The sequence below is a fragment of the Cladophialophora psammophila genome (genome assembly GCF_000585535.1).
Source record: "Cladophialophora psammophila CBS 110553 chromosome Unknown aczJe-supercont1.17, whole genome shotgun sequence".
NCBI classification, from domain to species: Eukaryota; Fungi; Ascomycota; class Eurotiomycetes; order Chaetothyriales; family Herpotrichiellaceae; genus Cladophialophora; species Cladophialophora psammophila.
The window spans coordinates 322,187-346,510 of NW_006912938.1; the positions used below are offsets into that span (position 1 = coordinate 322,187).

Sequence of the window (24,324 nt, forward strand, 5' to 3'; positions counted from 1 at the left end):
CGACCGGAAAAAATGTATACCCCCGACGACGTCCACTCACCGGCATTGCAAAAAGCTCACAGCGATGGTAGGAAGCCGACGCTGCAGCGCGGGGTGAGTCCCCTTACAACGTCCATGCGCCCCCCGACATACGCGGAGGCATGAGAAAGCTGATTGTGGCTTTGTTCTTGGGATAGGCAAATGCTCGCGGGATTGCTCTGGAAGCAGATTGCTCCCGTCTGACGCATGGCCCCGTCGGTAGGAGACAATGATGCTGGGCTCCAACACACTGACGCTGAGACCGGCGACGAGAACCATGGACACACAATGGTGCTCGCAAGCGGTCTTTGCCAGTTTGCTTGGCCGCCATGTTTGCGCGTCCTACCAAACAAGCTCGCTTTCCTTGCCTTTTTATCCCCTAGCTGGGCTTCTTAAACCGTTTTGACATCTCTCTCCAAAACCAACAAGCTCTAGATCTCTTTCTGAACCAGAGTTCTACCATTCCAGCTTCTTCCATTCCGTCTCCCGCCCTTCATCGGCCACCATGGATTCACCGGACCGGAGCCTCAAGACAGAGCGACTGGCAAGAATACTTTCGATTCTGGACTCTCTCAAAGACACGGGACTGGCCAACGTAATTGACCTCCCGAAGATCGTCGTCTGTGGCCAACAGAATTCCGGAAAGAGCTCTCTTCTTGAGAGCCTGACAGGGCTGAAGTTTCCGGTCAAAGATGGACTCTGTACCCGTTTCGCAACAGAACTTGAAGTGAGAAGAGCCCCGGATTCGTCACTGCATGCGTGCATCGACCCCGGCCCAGATCGCACCGCCTCCGACATCGAACACCTCCGTAGATTTCGGCCCACGGTCACAGACGTCGATTCACTCGGACAAATCATCGATGAGGCCCAGTTCTACATGTCCAAGATCAACCCGTCGACCATCTGCTCGGACATCTTGCGCCTTCAATTCAGAGGATCGGATCTCTTCAATTTGAGCCTTGTTGATCTGCCGGGGGTGTTTCACAACAAAGCCCCGGGCCAGACCCTCGAGGACAAGGCTGCGGTGGACCAATTGGTGCGCAACTACCTACGACTCCCGCGGGCCATCATCCTGACCATCGTCTCCGGAGGCAACGAGCCCGCGAACCAAATCATCACGCAGATGGCAAAGGAGGAGAGAAATGACGGATGCCGGGTCATTGGTGTGGTCACAAAGCCCGATGAACTCGACGGCAGTACGCGCGACCACCAGCGAGAGGTGTTTCTGCAGATTCTGAACAACGAAGTCTACCACTGCCAGCTGGGTTGGTTCATCATCCGGAATCGGAATGGAGAGCAGAAACAGCTCAGTGCCGATGATCGAGACGAGATGGAGGCGAAATACCTCCGGGGCAAGAATTGGTCTTCGGTTCCGAAGGAACAAAAGGGCGTGGGGCGGCTACGAAGTAGGCTGATCCAAATCTACCACGAAGATGTTCTGAGCCAACTCCTACCGATCACAGCTGAGATGGAGGAGGAACAAAACAAGATCAAGAGACAGATATCGAACGTGGCCATGAGACCTCCCCCTCATCTCACGAAGACGGCCCTCCTCAAGGCAATCACGCCACTCAATACATTGATCCGAGACGCGATTGCCGGTCAGTACCAGCACGAGTTCTTTCAACAATCACCGCGGGCGCACCAGGCCCTACTCCACGACGAGATCCTAGGTCTCATCGATTCGTACAAGAGTCGCCTTCGAACCCACCTCAAAGACGCCAAGCCTTTAGGGAACACGGTCAACTTCGCGGCATCGCGTACGGACAAGCGCGGCGCGGGTGAAGCGGACCCTCTTGGTCAGGCCATGGAAATGCTTTCGCTCGGCGGAGGGCTTCCAGGGCAGTATAACCCCGCCGTCACCGAGGACCTCTTCCACAAACTCGTGGCCGAGTGGTCTTCCATCTTCAGAGACTTGGTGCGTGACCTCCTCGACGTCCTCACCGACTTCATGAAGTTGGCAGCCGCTCATCTCCTCGGTGCGGACCTTGCGCCTGGATTTCTCAGAGAGTTGGTCGACCCAGTCTTACGTCGTCTCGCGGATGAACTCGAGAGCCACCTCTGCGACCTGGTCAAGAAGCACACCACCAACTCACCAGCCCTCACTCGGGATCTCCTCAAGGACGGCATCCGCCGTGGCAGGGCGAGGTACATGTCGCATCTCATGTCAGAATTGCTCACTGATTCCACTGCCACGAGTCGCCATCGACGGGACTCGCGGCAGTCCTTGCTCGAGGAGAGATTGCTTGACATGCCACCAGACACTTTCGGCTCGCAACTCGCCCTCGCCGAGGCCCTAGAGTGCGCCGAGATGCATTATGAGGTACGTCAAATGTCAACACATAGCCGCACAGCGCTGACACAAATCTCGATACAGTGTATCCTCAAAAGTCAGGCACTCCCTGTCATTGACTTCCCTAGCATGGACAGTCTGGTCCTTCAAAAGCTTGTCAAGTCCTTTGACTGGAACCTTGTCATTGGCCTGGAGAGCGACGAACTCGAGAAGATTGGGAACATGCAGATCGACCCTGCGGCAGCAAAAGAGCAAGAGCACCTCAAAGAGCAGTACGAAAAACTTCAAAGTGGCGTGCGTGAGCTGAAGGAGATGTTGCAGGAGGGTGAGTTTCCATCACTGACGCCGTCTCGTGCCGACACTGACGGAGAAGCGTTGACAGCCAACGCTGGCTTCAAGACCCCCAAGAAGCACCCGCGGGATGAGGAGGCAGAGGATAGCCCGTTGACGAAGAAATTCGCGCGGCGGCCGGCCATTGCCAGCGCTGAGGAGAGCAGCGGAGAAGAAGACTCGGACGACTATTACGGCAAGGAGCTATGAGGACAGAGATTGGGGGGGGGGGGAAGGTGCCTTTCTGGAGTGAGGGTAGGGACCTTGGGTACGCCGCGCTCCGACCGTCCTCGAGGCAGGTTGCGACGGACACACTAGGGAGAAGAAGCAAGCCGTTTCATTCACAGCGTTCACGACAAGGATCCTGTCTTGGCAGAGACTGGTGGCCAAGGAAGAACGCGGACTCCTAAACCTCTTTCTGGCATGGCCGTTGTAGCCGTGGGACCGTTCCGCCACACTGAAGCTTGCAGTGCTGACCGTTGTGCCATTCTTTACAGTTTGATGCGAGTATTCTATGGTTTTGATACCGTCTACCTGTTCCGAAGTATTCTCTGTGTTCTTTTCCGCTCCTTGACGCCCCTACTGTGCTAGGCACTCGTTACCCTAGCCGCCGCCTCTCTTGGGTGGTGTTTGTGGTGGTGTTGCTTTGCCAGCATTCGGCCAGAAAGGCGTTCTCGATCACCGACCTGCCAAACAGGCCCCTGCGCGTTGTTGCACGTGCAGGGTTAGCCAGAAGTGCTCCGTTGAGGAGTGATAAAGGACAAAAGGAATGCTCAAGAATAGGTAGGCGATGTCAAAAAGATCACAGAATACTCCGTTCAAACTGTAGAGAATGGCGCGCCGCCAGCACGATAAGCTTTTAAGCACATTGACAATGATGACATACTAACACAGTCATTCTGTGAGTGCTGTTAACTGTTGTTATGCCGTCTTGTTGATGTTTTCATACTCATGAGCGTCTTCCTGCCTTGAAGCCTTCGTCCACGGCCCGAAATGATGCTGGTCCTTTTTGTCCTGACATGTGACTAGCCCAATCGTCGTCGTCCTCCGCCCATGCCAGCACAACAGGGCCACTTTGCCATGTTACAGTACAGACTCTCTGCGATCGGGTAGCCTTCATCGAATGAGGTCGGAAATGCAGCAAGACTTCTGTTGCGACCACTCTTCTCGCGCCGGCGGCTAGAGGGGTGCAGGACATGCGCTCACGGTGAAGCCCAAGACTGGGTGGAAATCGTAAGCCAAATGGAGGGCGTCAGCCGCTGGTAGTGTGTTTCGAAGGCGGCCGTCATGGGGCCCAGAAACCACCCTTCCACCTTGGCTGTCAGAAATGGATCATGGACGTCCCTCCCACTGGCGGCGGAGGGAGAGGCCGAGCTTTTGGAACATAGGGTTGCGCTCTGAATCTGGAGAAGTGCGTCGTGATGGCGTTTCGTGTGGAGCTCCAGCTGCCAAAGGGTCCCTTCGAGGTCGGCAAGATCTTCAAGCGTCATGGCGAGCACGTTCTCCTGCATTTCGAGGATCTTTTCCCGCTGTTCTTTGCCGTTCCTCCTTCTGGTCTCTCTACCACCCAGGGACCCGCCCGGTTTGAGGTTCCAGACTTTCTGCGAGAGGTCCTTGTGCAGCTTGCTCCTCTCTTCGGTGACGAGGCCGAGGGTGCTGTTGAGGTTGTGACGGATCCGAAGCTGGGCTTGGATGGCGCGTGATAACATGATCTGTAGGGACCTGGTGCGGGCCAACCCCTTTTCGAGGCTCGCATTCAGCTGAACAAGGTACTGCAGCCCGTGTTGGCGGCTGAAGATCTTGATGGAGCACGCCATGGAGCCTGCGGTGTGTTGCGCGCTGAGTTCTGCCAAGCGGCACACCTCACCCAGCGCGTCTTTGAACGTGTCAAAGGCGTCGTGCATCTCCGGACTGTACACCAAGCCCGGATCTGGTGCCTGGCTCAAAGCTCGGGCAGCGTGACGGGCAAATTCTTGCATGCGAATGACCTGGCCAGTGGGATGGACGTGGTCGATGACGATGGGGCCCTGACGACTGCAGGCCAGTCTCCCGCCGAAATGCACCCAAATGTGAGTTCCGCCGAAATGCAACATCGTGATCACCAGGAGACAGACGAGGCTGGTCATCCACATTTGCAGCGAGACTTGAGCTCGAGGGGTGCCGTAGCGCCCGTTGAAGCGATGGGTTCGGAGTGAGCCTCGAGCACGAGGTTGGGGCGAAGGAGGGATCGCAGGCATGGTGATCGCGGATGCCCACGGTGGACGGTCAAGAACACGAAGCAAGAACTCCCTGCCAGCGTCGCGGACCTCTTGTTCAGAGGGCAACCGGGCTACAGCCACGGCCATGTTTTGACGAGGGCCAGCGCTGCTCTTGACCTTGGCCATGATGAGTACCGGCGACTGCGGCAACAAACTGAGTCTTCAGGTCACGAAATGGTAGTTGGTGGTTTCTGAGTATGACGTCCTGCACGTGGCACGTCCAACAAAGGTATGAGGACCGGGCAGGACTGGGCTCTCCTCTACAAGTCGGACGCGGCGCCGCTCTACCCGTACAGTAGCATACGCACCAGCTTTGCAGAGAACAAAACCGGGGCCAGACGGAGTGGCGCCTCGTCCTTTAGCGGGTGGGCACGGATCAAATCAAGCTCAACTTTTATCATATCTCTAGTAGTTCAAATCTAGTCTCACATGCGGTCTTCCTCAGCTCCCAACACAACGCCCAACGCCCACCACCCATGTAGAATCCCGTCTCTGAATCCGGATGAATGCCTCCTCCATAGCTAGGTGGAACGGCTACGGCAAGGAGCAAGAGCAATGAAGGCGATCAAGAGCGGCAATATCTTGAAGAATGCTGTGATTCCGATCGTGTTCAGCACCATCTCTTCAAGCGTATCGCAGAGGACTATGTAGCGATCAGAAACGTAGTGGAAGGTCTTGGTGACTGCGAGGTACTGGCAATCCTGTTAGCGCTGGTGCTGATAATGTACGGGTATGGTGGCTCACCGCGGCGCCCGTGATCATTTCTGCAGTGGTGACGGCTTTTTCAGTCAACGCTTGGGTTATCTGTACCATTAAATTAGCAGAGTTCGACGGGAGGACCAGCAAACACACGGCAGCCATTGAAGCTCGAATGGTCTCTCGCTCCATCGTAGAAGTACTGTTGAGAATGATGTTGTGTGGGTTGATGAGTTGGTTTGATGGTTTGATCGCTGAAGGAGAGGGATGGTCGTTGGATGTGCGTGAATTGAAGGAGGAGAGCTACGAATCGGCTGGGACAAGAGGCAGAAGCCTTACTTAATGTCACTTTCTCAGATCCCGACCTTGTGAGCAACTGCAGACGAGAATGCTGGATCTAGCTCCACAGCCCTCATCTGGCAGAGTTTGAGACGGTTTCGGCTCCGCGCATTCGGTGCAAGAGGCCGCTGCAAGGCAGAGCGCCCACTGCCCTTCCTGTTGCGATCGTCTTTGTCGTTCGTGGGGTGGCGGTCAGCTTGCGATCCTACTTCCAGTGTCTGTAACATCGTCTCTTGAGACCATTACGGTCGACCTCATGGGCGTGTCGCCTCGTCGCACCGAGAGGAGGGGGAGAGGACCGTTGCGGGCGGCTCCCCGTATAGATCGAAGTTGATACATTGGGTGCATGAACTGTTGAGCCGCCGCACTGGGAGCGCATACGAAGACGGTTAAGGTGGGTGCGCAGGTACCGTCTTCTGTCAGAGGGGGGGGGCCGCGCAGGGATACTGGGTACTGATGTGCCAAAGGCTGGAGTGGCCCACCAGGATGACCCACACGGCACGAGTTGCCTATCTCGGCTCGCTTACCCCCAAAACGGTCCACTTTGAAAGATGGCCGCAGACGCCATCTGAAAGTGTACTTTGACCGCACTTGGGCGGGCCAGTGCACGAAATCTGCACATTCCGCCACTGAGCGACTCAGACAGAGTTTCTCGGTTCAAACCTGATAAATCATGAGGCCTGAAGGCCAAGGCAGTCGGGCTGGAGGCGTGAGACGGTCATCGGCAGGCTGCATTGACGCCCCCCCTTGAGATGTGGACGTGGCCGGCGTTCTGGTAGTAGCTGATCACTGGTGGCAGCTGGCCAGTCGTGCGCGTGGTGAGGCCAACCCAGTACGAAGCAGCGGTGTGCAGGTCCACGGTAGTTGACGCACCCAGAGCAAGCTCTCGCCCGCGCACACAGGAGCCATGACGTGTCTGCGGGATCTCGTCATGTACACGGTCTTGAAGTCACTGACCTGTTCCTGACTCTGCCGGCGTACGTGACCTGGATCCGACGACCCTGGTCCTATGAAGGGAGGATAGGTCGTCTTTGGGCGGCGCCCACACCTTTTCCTAGCTACCGACTTGACCTGCCCGGGTATCTCCGTACGGGCAATGTCAAAATGCCCACGAGGCTGGCTGGCTGTGGCGAAACTTCCGTCTCAGACCAAGCAGGTTTCGGGAGGCCACTTGAGTGGCGCTTCGCGGGTCGGCGGAACTGAGAACTCAGGACAAACCCCAAGAACTAGCGGCGCAGGCGGCCGAAATTGCGTGTCCACGGTGAGGATTCCTCCTTCGGTGGGGGAGGCGGCCATGTGGTGACACCACAGGGTGGAGACCCCGGGCGGGTACGTTGGGCCGGGAGCTGGCAACACTCAGCGAACTGACTTACCTCTGTTACGGGCACGCAGTATACCTCTCCCCAGAGCCAGAACCCCGCTCGTTGGTGAGAGTTCCAACGCGGGGTGTGGCCAACCTTGAGCCGTGCTTCCTTCCACACCCACGTCTTCTTGCAGTCCAAGCAACTCCACATCAGGAGGGAGGTAAGGGCGGTCCAGGAGTTCACGTCGTCTGGTAGGGTGCTAAGGCGATGACAGCAGATACCTATGAACTGACCTCTGTCACGCCGCTGGCCATTCTTGATCGACGCCACGATAAAGCATTCCTCTGAACCCATTCTGATTGTGTCGACGAGTTGAAAGCGAGCACCATGCCAAGAATTGTTCCTCTTCCACCTCCCACCAAGCCCTACTCCCGGAAACGAAAGGCGGCGGCCACGTCACCGAGCCCTGACCGATCCGGGAGGGCCCAGAAGCTCGCCAAGGAGGAGCATGGAGGAGTGGGAAAGCTACCCCCCGCGCAATCCGACCGAGACCAGAGGGCCCTCATGAAAGAGCTTGAGGAGGTGAAAAAGAATCTTTCAGTTCTTGATGGTCTGAATGAAGAAAGACTCCGATTCAAACACCAGGCCGAAGTTCTGCAGGACGTGACAATAAAATTTGCCGGAAGTGCACGAAACTTCGTCCAACAAACGAGCAGCTGTCTGGGTGAGATCAAAGACCCCATGGCGACCGAGTTCTTGATGAGATGGAGAGATCATTTTCAGGGCTGCCTTGACGCAGCTGAGATTCAAGACAAAACTGAACCTGAATCAGGTGAGTCGCTGCGTTTCCTGGTTCCCGGTCCCCCCTGTGTCAAGGTCCCTCTACCCCTCCGGCGCAGAGTTCTCTCGTCTTCAAACACGTACATGGGGGCTGATTGAGACACTGTCAGTCTGAGAGCATCAACACCGCGTTCACGACCCGGTGTACCGCGACATCATGGCATCAATCGCTTGCCGCCGCAGAGCAATAAAGCTGCTGTTTCTTGGGCAGCCATGCCATCCAAATTCTGCCAAAACCACACTGCACTGTCCTCTGTCTCCTGAAACATCGTCTCAACAAATCTTAGCAATCGCCTCTGGCTACGCTGTTCGCGATTTTGAGATTGTCCCCAGGTCTCTTCGCTTAAAAGCACAGCGCTGGCCGCGTCCAAGGAGCGAAAACCGGTTTCGATCAGTCGCCCTACCTAGATTCCTCTGACCTCGGTGCTCACGCTCTCAACAAGCCTCTAATCCGCCATGCCGCCTCGAACTCAAGACCCTCAACACTACTCCCCTCTCCTGTGGACCATACTTGCCATCAACAACATCATTGCCTTTTGCCAGTCTCTCGCCGGCAACGCCCATTTCCGAGATTCCGATGCCAACATCAGCGATGCCCGAAGGTCCCAGCAGCTTCTCACGCCACAATACTCCAAGATGGGCCGTGCTGTTGCGAAGATGTTCATAGACACAGCTCTGGCCTTCTTGGCTATCGCGGTCAGCATCCTCGGTTTTGTGATCGAGGTCCACATGGCAGCACCGGACTGGTGGGAAGAGTGGCTTTGGTCTGGTCGCCGGAATGAACCCAGTCTGCACGACAGGAAATCTGCTCCATCCACTCCCCAAGAACAAGACTTTTCCGCCCGACAGCGAACATTGTCACCGAAGGCAGAAATCCCCTCGGTGCGCGCGAAGCAACACTGCAGCGCGACAACGAAGACGGGGCGTCGGTGCAAAAATACAGGTACACATGACGGGGCCGCCCGGCCGGTTCTCTGCGCCGTACATAAGAAGCAGTATGGGCAAATATTGTAACGGCCCGTTTCGGGGTTGGGCGTGCACGTGCAACAATGCATAGAGGCCGATCAAGCAGCTTGGAAATCGAGAATGCCTTTCTGGTCGGTGCTGACAAGACAATACCACCTACAGAGAGGCCGTGGCGAGGGTAACGAGCGTCTGGCACGGCGGCGATGTTGAGAGGTAAACAAGGACAGAAGGGATACTCAGGAATAGATAGGCGGTGTCAAGGAACCATAGAATACTCTCTTTAAACTACAAAAATGAATACACGGTTAGCGCGGGAAATTGTTAAGCACACCGGCAGTGGTGGGATACGCTCGCAGCCATTCTGTATCTGTTGTCACTATTGTTGTTGCTGTTCTTGTTGTTGTTTTAATGCTCAGTAGCTCATTCCTGCCTCAAAGTCTCTATCGCCTTCCTGCTACCCCCCCTTGCCAGCACAACACAGTCACTTTGCCTTGTTACAATGTCAGCGGGAAATCTCGTCACTTTCGCGTCTTGCCAAATATCAGACTCCCCCCCAGAAGCGAAATCGATCCGCTCTTTTTTCCAGTTTTCCAAACCAATTCCTCTGCGCCGCTGGCCGCCTTCCTCCACAGATCTTTGCCCGGGCCACATGATGCGGTCTAGTCAGACGAGGCTGGACAGTCGAACCTTCTGTTGCGGGTGGGTCTTTGGGACCAGTGCAGTGGGGAACCGTCTTGCAGACTGTCTGCATATTGGTTGAACACCATACAGCTATCCGACACACTGGCGGGTGGCTGTTCGCCGCCCAGCGGGATGAGTGACATGTTTTGCGAACCCCGATCCTCAAGCGTCTGATAGCTGTGGAAGGACCACCTCAGCACCGCCGTGCCTTTCGATGAATTCCCCCTTACACAACTCACGTGCCCTCTAACGTTGGCGCTGAACAGTCACCACACTTGTCACGCCTGATCACAAGGATTGTCCCGTCCTGGCTGAACGTCTGCAATGGCTTATCTCCTCATCTTCCTGCTCCAAGTCTGGCGGGCTGTTGAGTACGTCCTGAGGCTGGTGTCCCAGTTTCCTTCGATCGAGCTCGCAATGCAGACATTGGCAGCTATCCCTCTTCCTGGCGATCTGCGGACCGTGCTCAAAGATTGCGACGCCGCCCAAGAAATCGTGTCCCTCGTGCGGGAGATGTCGCCCATGCAACAGTACCTAGACTGTCTGATACCGCAAGAAACCTTCAGAAGGCTGCAGACCGATGTAGCGGTGGTCCTGCTCGTGTTCCTCTGCATATGTGCCCATTGTGCTCCGGTCATCTGCAGTTGTTCTACGGCAATGCTATCACTGGGCAGTGTGGTGCTGGAGAATGGCGACTATTGGCTTCTCCTTCGGCGTTCGAGGTTTCGCCTGGCTCTCTCAATGCCAGCCATTTCCCTCAAAGGTGCACACTGCAACGACAAGACCTCCTCCCAGCCAGGGTCCGCATTCACTCACCTTGCGTGACAAGTACACATCTCCCCCGTGTCAAGCACGTGGCACATCTCATCGGCGAACTGGACACTCCCCCACCCAAATCCTCATCTCGGTTCGCAGTCGTGTCAAAGACATAGAGCGTCGGATGGAAAACCCCACACGATCAGGACTTGCTCACCCGCAGACCTTTCAACCGCGAGACCTTCAGGACGAGGTAGTGTCCCACCGTACAAGAAAGAGGAGGAGAAGCGAGACCACTGGCTGAGGAGGAGCACAGGGCGCGTCAATGGGTGTGCTCTGCTTGGGGAAACACCCCCCGGCGGGCACGCGAGCGAGGGATGCTTGAGCAAGCGACACCGGATCAGGCTGGCCTGTGAGTGAGCAAGGTCGAGTAGGATGGGCCGCGCGGGTGATCTTGTGGTCGGAGGCTCAACTTTGTTGCCCGTCACGCCGGCGATTCTGATCAGTTGAATCTTGCTGGGAATCTGTTCCACAACCGAAATGAGATTGGAAGGGCCATGTTGAGGAGGTGCAGGCAGCCGAGGCACTGGTCTAGCAGAGGCCGCTGGGGCAGATCGAGTTCCAGCGCAGTGTCAGTGCCCGTTTGCTCAACAGCGCCGCCTGGAACAGGACAAGGTCCGCAAGGATGGCCGTGACAGGAGAGGCTTCACAACTGTCTTCCTGACACTGGCCAAATGTCTATGGAAACCGGAGAAACTCGCTAAAGGGACAGAGAGACAGAGAACATCAGGCAGGATAGATAAATGTTATTCATTTTGCGTAATCAAGATGACCATTTGGAGTCCAATAGGTCATTACCAACTACATGCCTCTGGAGACTTCTTTGGCGAATCCATACGGTTGTAGATCGTCAGGTCGCGGTGTCTTTGCCACGCTATAGCGTGCTTCTCGCTCCCGGGCACCGTCTTTGACCTGTTACATGTGACGAGGCGATGCAGGGAGCGGGAGGAAAGGCGTGAACAGGGCATCCACGGCCAATCGGGCACCGGAGGCATTACAAAATCACGTGATGTCGGCACGCTGGCCATGATCCTGGTGTGCGAACCCTGATCCGCCAAATGTGGTGGTTGGGAGCCGCTTCCTTCGCTTTTTGGTGCAGCCATCGTAGGTCCATTGCTTCTTCAGCCCCTTCCGGCACCTGGCAAGTGACAGCCCTTGAAGACCGCTATCTTTCCCGCCAAGCCCGGAGCTTCCAAGATTCCACCACGCCCCAGCTGAAATTGGGCTCCTGGATTTGTTGTAGCTTTACCCAAGTCGGATCGTTGAGGCTCACTCCATGTCCACGCCGTCTGTGGTCCTCGAGATGCGCCCGCCATACAACTCCGGCGCGGCGGATCTCGTCAAGTCGCTCGGAAGTCGACTCGAGGCCGTGTTCGTCTCGGATGTGGCCCCAATATGAGGCAACAGATCTATAGCTCCGGGATTTGCAGAAGGAACAGTAGAATGTAGGACCTCGCGGCCGCTGAGTAGGGAGGCTGGCGTCGGCTGCACCGCGGACGAAGTCTGGAGGTGACATTGAAGGAGAAGAGGAGCAGAAAGACACTGGGAGCTGGGTTTCGAACGACGAGAACTCATGGCTCACAGGCTTCTGCGGAACCTCGAAAGGGAGCGGCTTCTCTTTGGCTCGACAAAGGTTCACGAATTGGATGACGTACGCTTCTTGCGTGGTGAGAGCCGCTTGCTGCATCAGGCACGGGGGGTCGTGCCTGTCGCAGAACGCGGGAACGTCGAAGCCATACCGCCGAAACTCTCGAGCAGCGTTTCGACAGCGCTCCCTACCACAGTTGACATGGGCCGGATCATAGACGGCGTGAGTGGGATTGACACAATGTGGATGGTGACAGCGGTGTGAGCCGTGCATGGGCATGTACGGGCCGTCACCAAAAAAGTTGTCGATGTCAATACCACGTCGAGGCTCAGCGAACCAAGCGGCGGCACGCGTAAAAGCCATCGTGCGACCCTTCATCGTGAAAACCTGGAAATAGACTCAGTACTTGGCACCAGAGGTGCAGAACGGATTGGAACAACGTACCAGGCGTTGAGCCGTGATGGGAGGCATCATCTGGAGGTCGAAACGCTCCAAGAGACGTTCGGGATCTGCGTTCGACCACATGTTTGGGACGAGGACGCACGCGCTGGTCTGCAATGGCGTTACCCCCCAGGACGCCAGGAGAATTTGCTGTTCGCGTAGAAAGCGGTTGCGGCCAACCTCTGTTCCCCATATCTCGAATTTGTCCGCGGTCGCCGCCTTGCGCGGCGCCAGTCTGATTGGGTACGCGGGTACTTGAGGAATTTCTATCCGAGATACCCGTGGAGGGAGATGTGCCGGTTCTGGATACCGTAGGGCGGCACAAGCAGAGTCGAAGGACGACTCGCCGTTGCTGGCTTCGCCGAAGCTCGAGTCCGATCCACAAGAATGCTCTTCGTCGTCATTGGCTGAGTCGACGCCATCTGAACACTCGTGGAGGTCTGGATCCCGCGGTTCGGTCTCGGCTGATCGAGAGGAGTCTGTGCCGGAAAGCGGGCCTGCGTGACGACGTGGTTGGCTTTGCTCGCCTTCGGACGCGGTGTAATAGCAGCTTTCTTCGTCGGTGCCGTCGAGGATTAGAGTTGTTGGCGTGTCAGAGGGGCCTGAGCGAGCGGGTCCGAAGGCGCCGCTCATTCGCGGCAAGCCTCGGCCAGCAGGAAGGTCAACCAGAGACCCAGCTTCTCGGCTTGCACGTCTCAAGTGTTCCATCCACCAAAAACATCTCGCGCGGTGCATCTGGTGGCCTTGATCAGCCAGGGCTGTCGTCTGTCGATGGACCGAGCGCAACCAGCCGGCAAGGCGGTACGCCGTTGCACACAGATCCGGCAGGTCACTGTCTAAAGTTTGTGACTCCCACCAGCGGCCAGGAGCGCGGCCGGCGGCAACAAGGCGGACTATGAAGCGGATGTCATGGTCGTCCAGGTTCCAGCCGGACTTGTCGACTTCTCGGGGTAGATATCTGGGGCTCACGCGCCGGAGTGCCTCCATTGCGTTGTTGATGGTGTACTTGGACCACGACCGCCGGATTTCCCGGCCCCGATCGTCGAATCTCTCGCTAACTGGTTGGAGCACAGCAGCGTCGTACTCGACATAGACATCAAGAACCCAGTCTTGCACGAGCCATCGGGCCAGCTCGGCCGAAGAGTTGAGGTGTAACATTTGCCGAAGCGTCTTCTCGGATTCGGCTCTGAGGTGCGCACGGGTTGTTCTGCCGTCGGGTAAGTGGTGTGTCAAGGCGCGGAAATGTGGAGGCGGTATAGCAGAGCCATCATGCTCCCACCGATCTCGGGGCAGGTAAGCGGTCCGTGGGCCGGCGTGTGGAGGACTGTCAGCATTCGCAGCCTCGACCCCAGAGCCGCTTGGATCCCGGGGACGATCGGGAAGGATGTGCCCTGGAGGGGCTGTCATGGGTTCAGGCCCAGGATCGTCTTCGAGGACACGGCCGAAGGTGGTCGATTGAGGGTCCGCACGGTATCGGAATTGGCGGAGCCATCGCCAATTCCACGACACTGCAGAGTGGCGGCCATTCTGCGCTGGTGTTAGATCAAGAAGCAGTCTCCACCCGAAGCTGGTGGCGAACTTACCACCGCGGCCAAGTCCTCGAAAACCTTTGTCCCAGTAATGGGTATGCCTTCCTTCATCGCGTTCGTCATCCACTGCTTCAGCTCTTCGTCATCCTCGCGGGTGAATCTTGTGCGTTTCTTCCGACCTAGGGCGTCCTGCGCTTCCTCTGAATCTTCGGTCTCCTTCGCCTCCGGGGCCCCGGTCTCCACGGTAGCCGCCAAAGAGCCATCCTCGGTAATGGTGATGCCGCAATGTGAGAGGTGGTTGAAAGGGTCCATGTTAGAAGGCTGACCTACGGATGGCACAGAGGGTCTGTAGTGTCATACGTCAGCACCACGTTCAGTTCCCCGAAGAAGCAGAGCGGGAGGAGTGTAGTCTTTGGTTTTTGCCCAATGTCCAGACCGTGCAATCTTGATTCTAGCGCGGTAGAGCTTGTGGAAGGGGTGGGAGCTGTAGGGGAGAAGGCTGCTATCAAAAGGAAGCAGAGCACTCAGCGGTGCTGTCGCAATAAGCTCAGGCATATGCATCCCCCCGACGAGGGACCCACAGGAGAGTTGGACCTTTGTCGTCAAAGTTGGCTTGTCGCCTTGGTCGCCGCACACCTGATGGGCCAGCCTCACCTAGCAGAATGTTTCGGAGGGGAAGCATGACAATGCATGCCACGAGCGCGCGCTGGTGGCGACCATGATAGAGAAGAGTCGACATCACAGCCCAATGAGGCAGCAGTAGATGCTCCCTCAGATGCCACCACTGTCCCGCCAACCACAAATGCAGACCCAAATAAAGGTTGTGTTAGTGGTCGTGAAAATCTCGGTCACAATCTCGACGGCCCACGAACGAGCGTCCGCCGGGGGAGCGGATGACCCTGAGGTGAAGTTGCAACGAAACTGTCCTGGACTCCTGGCCAAGGTACACGAGACCAGTCCTGCGGTGAACTCGTCCCTAACATCCTGGGGAGGCTCACTCGGCCGCCGTGAGAGACGACGTCGTCCTGGCTTGTCTGAAGGTTGCCGAGGGGCTTTTGATTGCCGCTATTCCGACAGGCATATGTGCCTCTGGAAATGCTGTTTTCCTGCTGGGTCGGACCGCTCACGCTTGGGGACGGACATGTTGCCGGATTCCCCCACCCGTCCTCTGACGGTCTCGCAGGGATTGGGGACTCTCAGAGCTGAGGGCGGCGGCAGACAGGAACCCTGGAGAGCTACTGTAGATGAGCACGCCTTCCGGGGTACCGGCGGGCGGGAGGTCAATTTGGGAGCAGTTTACTCTCCCACCCGGTTCCAAAATTGCGCTGTTTGGTCGGTTGGTTGGCCTCGCCTTGCGCAGAGGCTCAACTTTTCACTGCCCGCACCGCAGCGGAGCCGGATTCTTTTACTCCAAATCGCACTGTTGGTTGGATTTCTGGGACTCTTCGTACTAGTTGCCGAGGGGATCTCGAGTCTTGTTGCGCATGATCTCAACGCTCCAATCCATGATGCAAGAGTCTCTGGCAAGCCGGTCGCCTCGGATGCGCAGTTCCTTGGAGGTGCTGCGTTGAGAGCGCCCTTGGGTTCGGCGTCCTCCTTGGTCGCACAAATCATGGGTGAGGTGGGAGCTCCTGTTGCTGCCCGGGGGATCTGGCGACTGAGCATCACATCAAGGGGTCAGCAGCGGAGGACGTCCCGAAGATCTTGGAAGCCGCGCCAATGTACGGCGCCCCTCAACACGTACAATCTCAGGCCGCATCTGAGGTAGGGGAGTGTTTATCCGGCCTGAGCCCATGCCACTCGCACCACCTTCTGACCTCAGGGTCACGCCACCATCCTCTCCTTCGCGCCAACAATGCGTCGTCTCCGCAAGTTTTCCCCTTCGCGGATACCTCGTCGGTCGCGTCGGCTCATCAGAAAGAGCCAAAGGCGGAAAAGAGCGATGGGGAATGGGGGCGACTCCCGCGGGATGTGAAGGAAAAGGAGCCAGAATTTTGGAAGAGAGGCACGGTGACAGGAGAGACTACCTGTGTCTGGACTCTACTCGCTTCTCCACGTCTCCCCCCTGGTGGCACGTACAACAAGTAACTGAGAGACTCCCCAGTAACTTCAGAGCTCTTGCTCGGACGTGGCGGGTACGCCATATTCGCACGCGAAGAGTTTAGTCAGGCTCATCCGTCGTCTCCGTCTCCTTCCACGTCTCAAATGTCTCATCCTCATATTGTTCGAATGTCTCTGTGACTCAATGGAGGACACGATGGATTACAACAGAGCCACAGGGCCTGTCCGACTATATACTGTCGAGGAATTTACACTGTGGGTACCGAGACTAGTCCGGGCCGTTCGGCCGAGAACTAGTCTCGACGGTCTTTCCATCTCTTGGCAGTTCTGACAGTCACATCTCCTGGCAATTGGGATCACGTGAGACATGATTCCCGTGGCGTGGATCTGGTGTCCATGATTCCCCACCCGGTACCCGCTTTGTTCCCGATAGGGCCTTTTTCTCCGCAAGGTCGTCTCGACAGGATCAGTCCCCAGCGCATGGGTCCTTGGATTTGTCGTCTCCGATCAGAGAGCCATCATGCCGGCTGGTTCCAAACTCCGCGAGGTGCATTTGCTCGACTTGGAGCGGCTGGCCCTCAACAAGGGCGATTTCGCCACGCGAATCCAGATCGATCAAGCGATCATGGAACCAACCTCTGTCAGTCCGGGTACCAATTCGATGTACTCGATCCGCAACCTGCGCCTCCACGGCTGCGCCAGGGTTGGGTTTCATCAGGAATAGGCGGTTTGCGCGACGCAGTGTGGTGATTCCCTGGCCCATGATCTCAGCGGTCCCAAGGAATACGCGGATTGGTGGTTGGCCGGCCTCGACGACCCCCTGACCCTTGAGGTCGCTCAATTAGGCCTTCTCGCCGCCCAAGACACGGTTGAGGAGGCACCCAGACGACTTCTAGACCAATAGAGAGACGCAGCTAAGTACGCCGCAAGATGGAGGGCAGGTGGGTGAAAAAGGTCGGCACGTGCGCCGAGAACCACGAGGCAGACGATGTTGTGTCTGCTCACGATGACCAACCTTTTCAGCCTCGCCGCGGACGTCCAACCCCAGCTCCTTCAGGGTTCGTTGAAGTGTCTGTAGCTTTCCGCTGCTGGCAATCAGGTGTTGCGAGCGCTGGTACGCTGGCGACTTGCGCGGCTTCAGGCTTCCGGTGCCAGCCCTTGCGCGCGACCATGCCGAAGTGGGTGAAGAACAGGATCCGATTACCGTGAGCCCCGGCACTGTGGCCGAGATGGCGGAGCTGTGGCAGTGGCCAAGAAGTGTTCGGGTATCGATGACGGCATGGCGGCCATTTCTAAAAGCGGCATCCATCTCACGTTGTAATATCCTGCAGAAAGTTTTGCCTCAGGGACCGTGGAGATCGGAGATTCAGTCATGATTCGTGAAGTGGATCATGATTTGATTTTACTGTAGTGCTTCTCATCCAGTTGCTACCGTCTCTGAAACATTTGGTAAAAATCGCATGACAAGTGAAGCATATCCAAAACCCATAGCAAGAGTCAGTCCAAAATCAGTATCACTGGTTGCAATAGATGTTGTAACAGGATCAAATCCTGCACTTGACTTTCTCGTCCTATGAAAAGCTCTTTGCGTTATTGATGCAATGTTAGTTTTTCCATTGCAACGGAGCACTGCAGGGTTCGGCATGCACGTGCAACGACGCACAGGGGCCTGTCCCGGCAGGTCGGTACCCAGTAATCGAGAATGGCATTCTGGCCGGCGCCGCCACCACCACCACCCACAGAGAGGCAGCGGCTAGGGCAACGAGCGCCCAGCACGGCGGCGACGTTGACGAGGGGAAAAGGACACAGAGGGTGCTCAGGAATAGGTGGACGGTATCAACAACCACGGAATACTCTCATCAAACCGTAAAGAATGGCACACGGCCATCACTGTAAACTGTTCAGTATGCCTGCCATGATTGCCTCTCGAATGCTTGTCTGTCTGTTGTTCTCGCGCTCCTTGTTGCATGCTCAGCTGGCCCTTCCTGCCTTCCACCCTCACAGCCACGGCCAGAATGCTCGTCCTCTTCGTCCTGACAGGTGACCAGCCAAATCGCTCCCTCGCTATTCCCCCATGCCACCCAGCACAGCCACTTTACCTTGTTACAATATCATGAAAAATTTTCCTCATCCTATTTCTGTAATGAAGTAGATAATGCTATATCTACTATAATATACTTCATTACAGAAACAAATGAGTAAAATTTAATAATATAAAAACTAATATTGCATTAATAAATAAAAGAGCTTTTTATAGTTCTAGTAAATTTTACTCATTTGTTTCTGTAATGAAGTAGATAATGCTATATCTACTATAATATACTTCATTACAGAAACAAATGAGTAAAATTTAATAATATAAAAACTAATATTGCATTAATAAATAAAAGAGCTTTTTATAGTTCTAGTAAATTTTACTCATTTGTTTCTGTAATGAAGTAGATAATACTATATCTGCTAAATTGTCGTCTCGTAATGTGATCAATGGGCACTACCACTAGAAAATGTGCAAAATTATAAAAAACAGTAGAAATTTGTCCCAATTCTATAAATGGAGATTCCACGTGTTTTGCCCAGGACCACCCGGTACAAGCGCAAAAACCCAAAACTGATGAATGCCTCCGGGCGGCACGGTCTCCAGAGACAGCACCACCTGTGGCAACCTGAGCTCTGGAGCAGGGTGTACAAGCTATATCGCAGTGGCTGCCTGTAAGATACCATGAAAGAGCCCCCGACTGGGGTAGATATTTTGTCGTGTGCACTTGCCTTCGCGCCAGGCCATTGGACTCCAGCGCACTTTTCAACTCCCAAGTCAGTCCCCAAGTCCAGCCGATGACGTCCAGCTAAACAGACATCGTCCTTTGTCGGGAGGGAGGTATGGCATGGCGAGTCAAGGTATCCCGCGTCCGCTCGTCAGTCTGATGGGAACCCCAGCCCTTCCCCATCGTCTTGCTGTCGGTCAGTCGATGGCCATCGCTGTCAGTGAAGGTGGCGCTGGCCTCCAGGGCACTGGGTCTAGCAGAGGCCGCTGTGACAGATCGAGTTCGAGGACAGTGTCAGTGGTCGTTCGCTCAACAGCGCCGCCTGTAACAGGACAATGTCTGCAAGGATGGCTGTGACAGGAGAGGTTTCACAACTGTCTTCGTGACACTGGCCAAAGGTCTACATAAACAGGAGGAACTCGCTGAAAGGACAGAGAGACCGAGAACTTCAGGCAGGACAGATGAATGTTCTGCATTTAGGTAATCAAGATGACAGTTCTGAGTCCAACACTGTCGCCGTCTGCTCAACCGCACGGCCGTGGCGCACGACATGACTCCATTGCTAACAAATTCGATAATCCTCCCCCCCTCTCTCCAAGCACTCCCGTGAGTGAGTGGGCAAGTATTGGGACTTTTGTGAAACATCTCCTACCTCGTTGAGTATCGCCAATGAACCACAGGCCTACGACGGCGAGGACAGAGTAGAAATTCAAGACACAAAGCATGGATCTTTGCATGCCACTATTCGGGCGTGAGTTGTGTAGTGGAGGTCTGGTCCGTTGAGGTGGCCGTGCACAGGACACATTCCATGCAGCATTCCAAGCCAACACCTTCTCGAGACTCCAGCCAGACTCTAGAGCCAGGTGTCGTCGGCAATTGACCGCCTTCTCGAACCCCCGACTCTGCACGCGGCCCGGACCGCTTGCACAGTTATTGCTTGGGACGGCTTGCGAGAATCCGCGGCCAGTTTTCGTCGTCTCCTTCGTCTTCGTCTTCGTCGTCCTCCTGCTCTTCCGCCCCCTCGCCGAGTCCTTCAGCCGCCTGTCCCTGCACATCCCACCCCTCCCCAGTGGACTGAGAGTTATCCTCGCTGGCCACGACACTCACAAAGCCATCAAGTTGGGGTTCCGAAGCCATCTTCTCCTGCGCTTTCATTTCCACTGCCTCGAGGTCGCCTTCTTCGGCTCTCGAGCTGCAGGCAGACGCCGTCTCGGTTGTGTCGTCCTCATTTTCGACGTCCTCACCGCGGTTCGCCTGTTTCTTGCAGCGTATCCCGCCGGCCTGGTCACAAAGGAAGAGTCGCGGAGTTTCGAGGCCCGCGCTTTCATGATGTCTGTCGAACAATCTCGTCAATGCCATCAGGAAACGGCGTTGCACGTCGGCCGCGGCACGCCGATCCTGTCTCTTCGCCTCGTAATTCTCCCCCAGGGAACATGCTTTTTGCCAGGTCCACATGAGCTTGACCCAGCGACTGCCGACCATCTCCGCGAGCTTCCAAGGTCTGCTGTCCTCTGGGTGGTCTCCGCCGCGGTCGAACACGTCGGCAACCTTCTCCATGACCGGCAGTAGCTCATCCCACAGTCCGTTGAGGTGTTCCTCCGAGCTCATCCGACGCTCGACTGTAGCCAACAAATCTCTGCAGTCCGTAGCCCGCCATTTGAGGGGATCATGAAAGTTTGCCTCGAGACTGGTCGATGCAACGTCGAATAGAGCCTGATTGATTTCTGCCTCGCGCTTCTTGTTGCTCAGTTTCTTGGGCCTGGTGCTCTCGTTGGTTCCCTTTCCCGATCGCTTTGGGGGCATCTTGAATGAGGATAGGCAATATCAGCGGATAAAACTGACTGTGCCGTAGATGTAGTGACAACTTCGGATGGCGGTGTCTCTCTGCAAATGGAGGTACGGTGCGCAGGGGGGCGAGCATTCGTCGGGAGAAGCAACCCTCTTAAATTCTTTCAATGGCCGCTTGCTCAGCTGACCGCTCCCCTGCAGCTTTCCGAAGAGGATCCCAGGTTGTAGGGAAACCATCACCGCATCGTGTAACTCCAACGTAGTCCCCTCCACAATGCTCAACCCAAGCCTTTCCCAATTCTGGTCCCATATAGGCAGGGCTGCAAGTAGTCCCGAGCGGAGGAGAGCAGCGGTAAAATACATTTTCCCGGAGACAGATACCCTCCAGGTGCGCCAAACTGAAAGTGAGTGGGCCACCGGAGGTGGACAGAAATGGACGAATCTGGACATATACCTGTATGGCAGACGTTCTGGCCAGGCGACCCCTCATCGTGGACTGCGGGAAATTGGGGACCTCCTCCGGGACAGGCCACGGACCAACGACGTGATTGTCTTATTCCTCGGGCTGTTGTCCGCGGGCTTGGATCATGGCGATGCAACGAAAGCCCCGAGGGGCTTACCGATCGCTCGAGGGACCATGGCCGACCTGCTGGAGAACCTAGTGAGACGGACAGTGGCAGAGCCTTGCCCCCAACTCGGCTGGCCAATTCAATCACAGTGCAGGAGCACCAGAGTAGAGAGGAGCAAAAAGCAAATGAGAAGTATTGTGCCTTCCCCGAAAGGTGATATATGTATGATAAGAGAAGTCAATCTTCCAGCCATCCGAGCCCGCACGCCAATCAAAGTAGTCGTGAACTCCTACCATCCACTGTCAATCGGTGTAAAGTCGCTGTGCACTCGCGCGCTCCTGGCCCCCTCAAATGCCAGAGCATCGCCGAACACCCCGGTGACCTTTCAAAGCCGCAGGCCTCATGTCTCGGACGGCCATAATCCCCAGGACCTGGAACCCGCGAGACGAGGGAGACCAGCGTCAGGCGAGCAACACAGAACGTAGGCGAACTCGGTCCCCGGTCGCAAACATCGGAAAAGCGCTTCTGTACACTATGCTTTGTGAGCGGACGGCCACGCGACGAAGAGAGGGGGCGTCAGAGGGAAACAGACCTTGTTTTGGCTGTATTCGACCACGGCCCCCGGCTCAGCAACGGCTATTTCGCCGAGAAGGGAAGCGAGCTTGCGTCCACTGGGACGTGGCAAGCCATCCAGGCCGCTTCCGCACACGCCCCCGGGCGAGACTCCCACAGCGTCAATGAATGACACCTTCGAGCGGCCAGTGATGAGAGGCCGTGCTCTTGATTTCCACCTCACGTCGACGGCAAGAACACAGACCATTTCCCCCGTGGCACCACGTTCTTGGTGCCAAAATCGACGAGCTCGATTGGCCCGGCACAGCAGCTCGTCAAAATCTTTTACCGTCACCAGTGGGCCGCCATTTGCGGGGTCTTCCCCTGGAGAATCAAGATCCTGATCTGGGACCCCCCCAAGGAGATCCCTTATCCCATTGTCTGTGTCAGAAAACTCGAGCATTGCGCAACGCGTGATGTATCCGATACAGCTCTTGGGCAGTTCGCGACGGAGCCCTCGAAATATATCGTACATTAATCTGGAGGCCACGCCGTCCTGCGGTTCAAACATGAGGGGATCCTTTCCTCCGCTTGGGCATCTCTCGTCGCTGACAGAGACATCTTTGTCGCCCGTGGCGATGGGAATCACGTAGCTCATCGTACGGGACAGGACGCAATTTGTGATTTCAGACGACGTGGTATTTGAGCAGACCTGGCCGTCGAACGTGCAGGCGTGGATGTGCAATGCCAGCGAGGAGGCCGTAGATGGGGCGGCAGCTCGCGGCGCCGGTATCAACGCCCTCGAAGGGACCGGGGCATTTCGATTCTGGTCGCTGCTATGCTTAGTCCGCCGACTGTCTGTCGAGGCCAGACGCTCGGCGCGTGCTCGGGAAACAAGAGAGTCCCTCGCCGGACGAGGACTTGTTCCGCTCCGCTGTGGCCGCGAGATTCGGCCGCGCGATGCAAGAAAGGGGGGGCCTGGACTCAGCACCGCGGGGAGGCTGTCTGCCCGCGGGACGGTGGTGGCTTGCTCGTCTTCAGCGCTCTGCGGGACATCAACGTCCGTGATAGGATCGGTAAACCCTGACAGAGCAGCTCCACGTGCGGGTTGCTGCAAGCCCATCTGCTCCGCAAAAGCCCCAGTTCCAGGCCCACCCCGAGAATCCGTGCCATTGGCGAGGGCCTCCGCTGGCTCTCCACCATCATTGTCACCGCCGTTGATCTCCTCGGGAGCCCATGACCCCTTGCTGCATTCCGGGTGGGGACGTGAGATCTCGTAGACTTCGAGCTGATCAACGTGGCCTCCGGCACTCGCCTGCTGCGCCTCATCTCTGCGTGACGCTCTGTTGTCCTCGGCCGTGCGCTTTGTCCTGGGCTCTTGCTCCCCGACGATGTCTTCTGGGCCCGGCAATAATTTGGAGCGCCACAGCCCTTGAATTTGCAGAAGCGAGTTCAACTCCCACTCCTGACCACGATCGGGAAGATCGAAGAATGCAGAGACACAGAAGGGCAATCGCCATCGCACGCACAGCAAGGAATGTCTAAGGTGGGAGAAGCACCGGTCAGCAGGTGTTTTGCATTTCTGATTACTCGACACGAGCATGTCGGGGCCGGCGGCCTTGGTCTACATGCTTCCCCCCCCCGTGATCCCGCCATCTGCACCGACCACGCCTCATCCACGGGTAAAAATGGTTTTTCTGTGCCACGGGAGCGGGATCTGATCGTACTGTGGAGGACTCTTGTTGTACATCGTCCACTTGAGACACATGGAGATCGTAAACAGACAGCCGATTATTGGCCACCCACAAGAGTGTAGGAACGAGGTCCATGAATAGCCCATCCACCCCATCTCGTAGAGTGCGCCGATTATGCAGTTTCCGACCAGCCACGTCAGGTATGCCGAGCAGACAAAGTAGGAGATACGCACCGCCGCGCGGCGATGGGGTCGGGCGGGCTTGCGAACCCAGATCAGTGACGCCCCTCGGAGAAAGGGCAGGACATGTTCTCACTTACAGACATTGATCCTGGTGGGGCTTTGCAGAGATCTCTGGCCAGCACTGGTTGGAGTCGAGCGGTCCTGTCGTACTCGCAGAGGTCAGCTCGTCTGGGCAGATGTCGGCTGGACAAGGCTCCGGGACGTACTTTGCGAAAGGAATCGCCAGGGAGACCAAATCGCTGAGTCCTTCCTGCGGTGACCGGATTGTAGGCTTGGGCAGAAATGGCGGCTCCCAAAGTGCGCCCACGCGGACTCTTATCAAGGGACCGATCTCGGGTCATGTAACTGAAGTCAAGAGGTGAAAGAGGGCAGGTGGAGAGGTGAGGTAAAGGATCGGTCTGGTTTGCAACACCTGCAGAAGCAAACACAAAGAAATACTCCTACCTCAAACCCTTTCCCCCTTGTGCCGCAGATGGCTCCTACCGCTGCCCGAGACAGGCTTCATTCTGCCGACTGGGCGGCTTTTGATCAAGAAGCCAAAGTGGGAAGCTGTCTCA

At 56.3% G+C, this 24,324-nt stretch overlaps 6 protein-coding genes across 6 annotated transcripts; 2 read left to right on the forward strand and 4 right to left on the reverse strand.

The window, feature by feature from the left end:
* Positions 1-523: 523 nt before the first annotated feature.
* A1O5_09728 (uncharacterized protein) lies at positions 524-2,851 on the forward strand (the record flags this gene model as incomplete). Its single annotated transcript, XM_007750307.1, has 2 exons — positions 524-2,341; positions 2,396-2,851. The coding sequence occupies 2 exons, from the start codon at positions 524-526 to the stop codon at positions 2,849-2,851; spliced, it is 2,274 nt and encodes a 757-aa protein (XP_007748497.1).
* A 992-nt stretch (positions 2,852-3,843) lies between these two features.
* Positions 3,844-5,025, reverse strand: A1O5_09729 (uncharacterized protein; the record flags this gene model as incomplete). Its single annotated transcript, XM_007750308.1, has 1 exon — positions 3,844-5,025. One exon carries the CDS (start codon positions 5,023-5,025, stop codon positions 3,844-3,846), a length of 1,182 nt encoding a protein of 393 aa, XP_007748498.1.
* Positions 5,026-8,534: 3,509 nt separating this feature from the next.
* Positions 8,535-9,092, forward strand: A1O5_09730 (uncharacterized protein; the record flags this gene model as incomplete). Its single annotated transcript, XM_007750309.1, has 1 exon — positions 8,535-9,092. The coding sequence occupies one exon, from the start codon at positions 8,535-8,537 to the stop codon at positions 9,090-9,092; it is 558 nt and encodes a 185-aa protein (XP_007748499.1).
* A 2,614-nt stretch (positions 9,093-11,706) lies between these two features.
* A1O5_09731 (uncharacterized protein) lies at positions 11,707-14,411 on the reverse strand (the record flags this gene model as incomplete). The annotated part of the gene is made up of 3 exons (XM_007750310.1): positions 11,707-12,516; positions 12,574-14,097; positions 14,154-14,411. 3 exons carry the CDS (start codon positions 14,409-14,411, stop codon positions 11,707-11,709), a joined length of 2,592 nt encoding a protein of 863 aa, XP_007748500.1.
* A 5,441-nt stretch (positions 14,412-19,852) lies between these two features.
* Positions 19,853-20,725, reverse strand: A1O5_09732 (uncharacterized protein; the record flags this gene model as incomplete). The annotated part of the gene is made up of 1 exon (XM_007750311.1): positions 19,853-20,725. One exon carries the CDS (start codon positions 20,723-20,725, stop codon positions 19,853-19,855), a length of 873 nt encoding a protein of 290 aa, XP_007748501.1.
* A 1,086-nt stretch (positions 20,726-21,811) lies between these two features.
* On the reverse strand, positions 21,812-23,434 carry A1O5_09733 (uncharacterized protein; the record flags this gene model as incomplete). Its single annotated transcript, XM_007750312.1, has 1 exon — positions 21,812-23,434. One exon carries the CDS (start codon positions 23,432-23,434, stop codon positions 21,812-21,814), a length of 1,623 nt encoding a protein of 540 aa, XP_007748502.1.
* Positions 23,435-24,324: the final 890 nt, after the last annotated feature.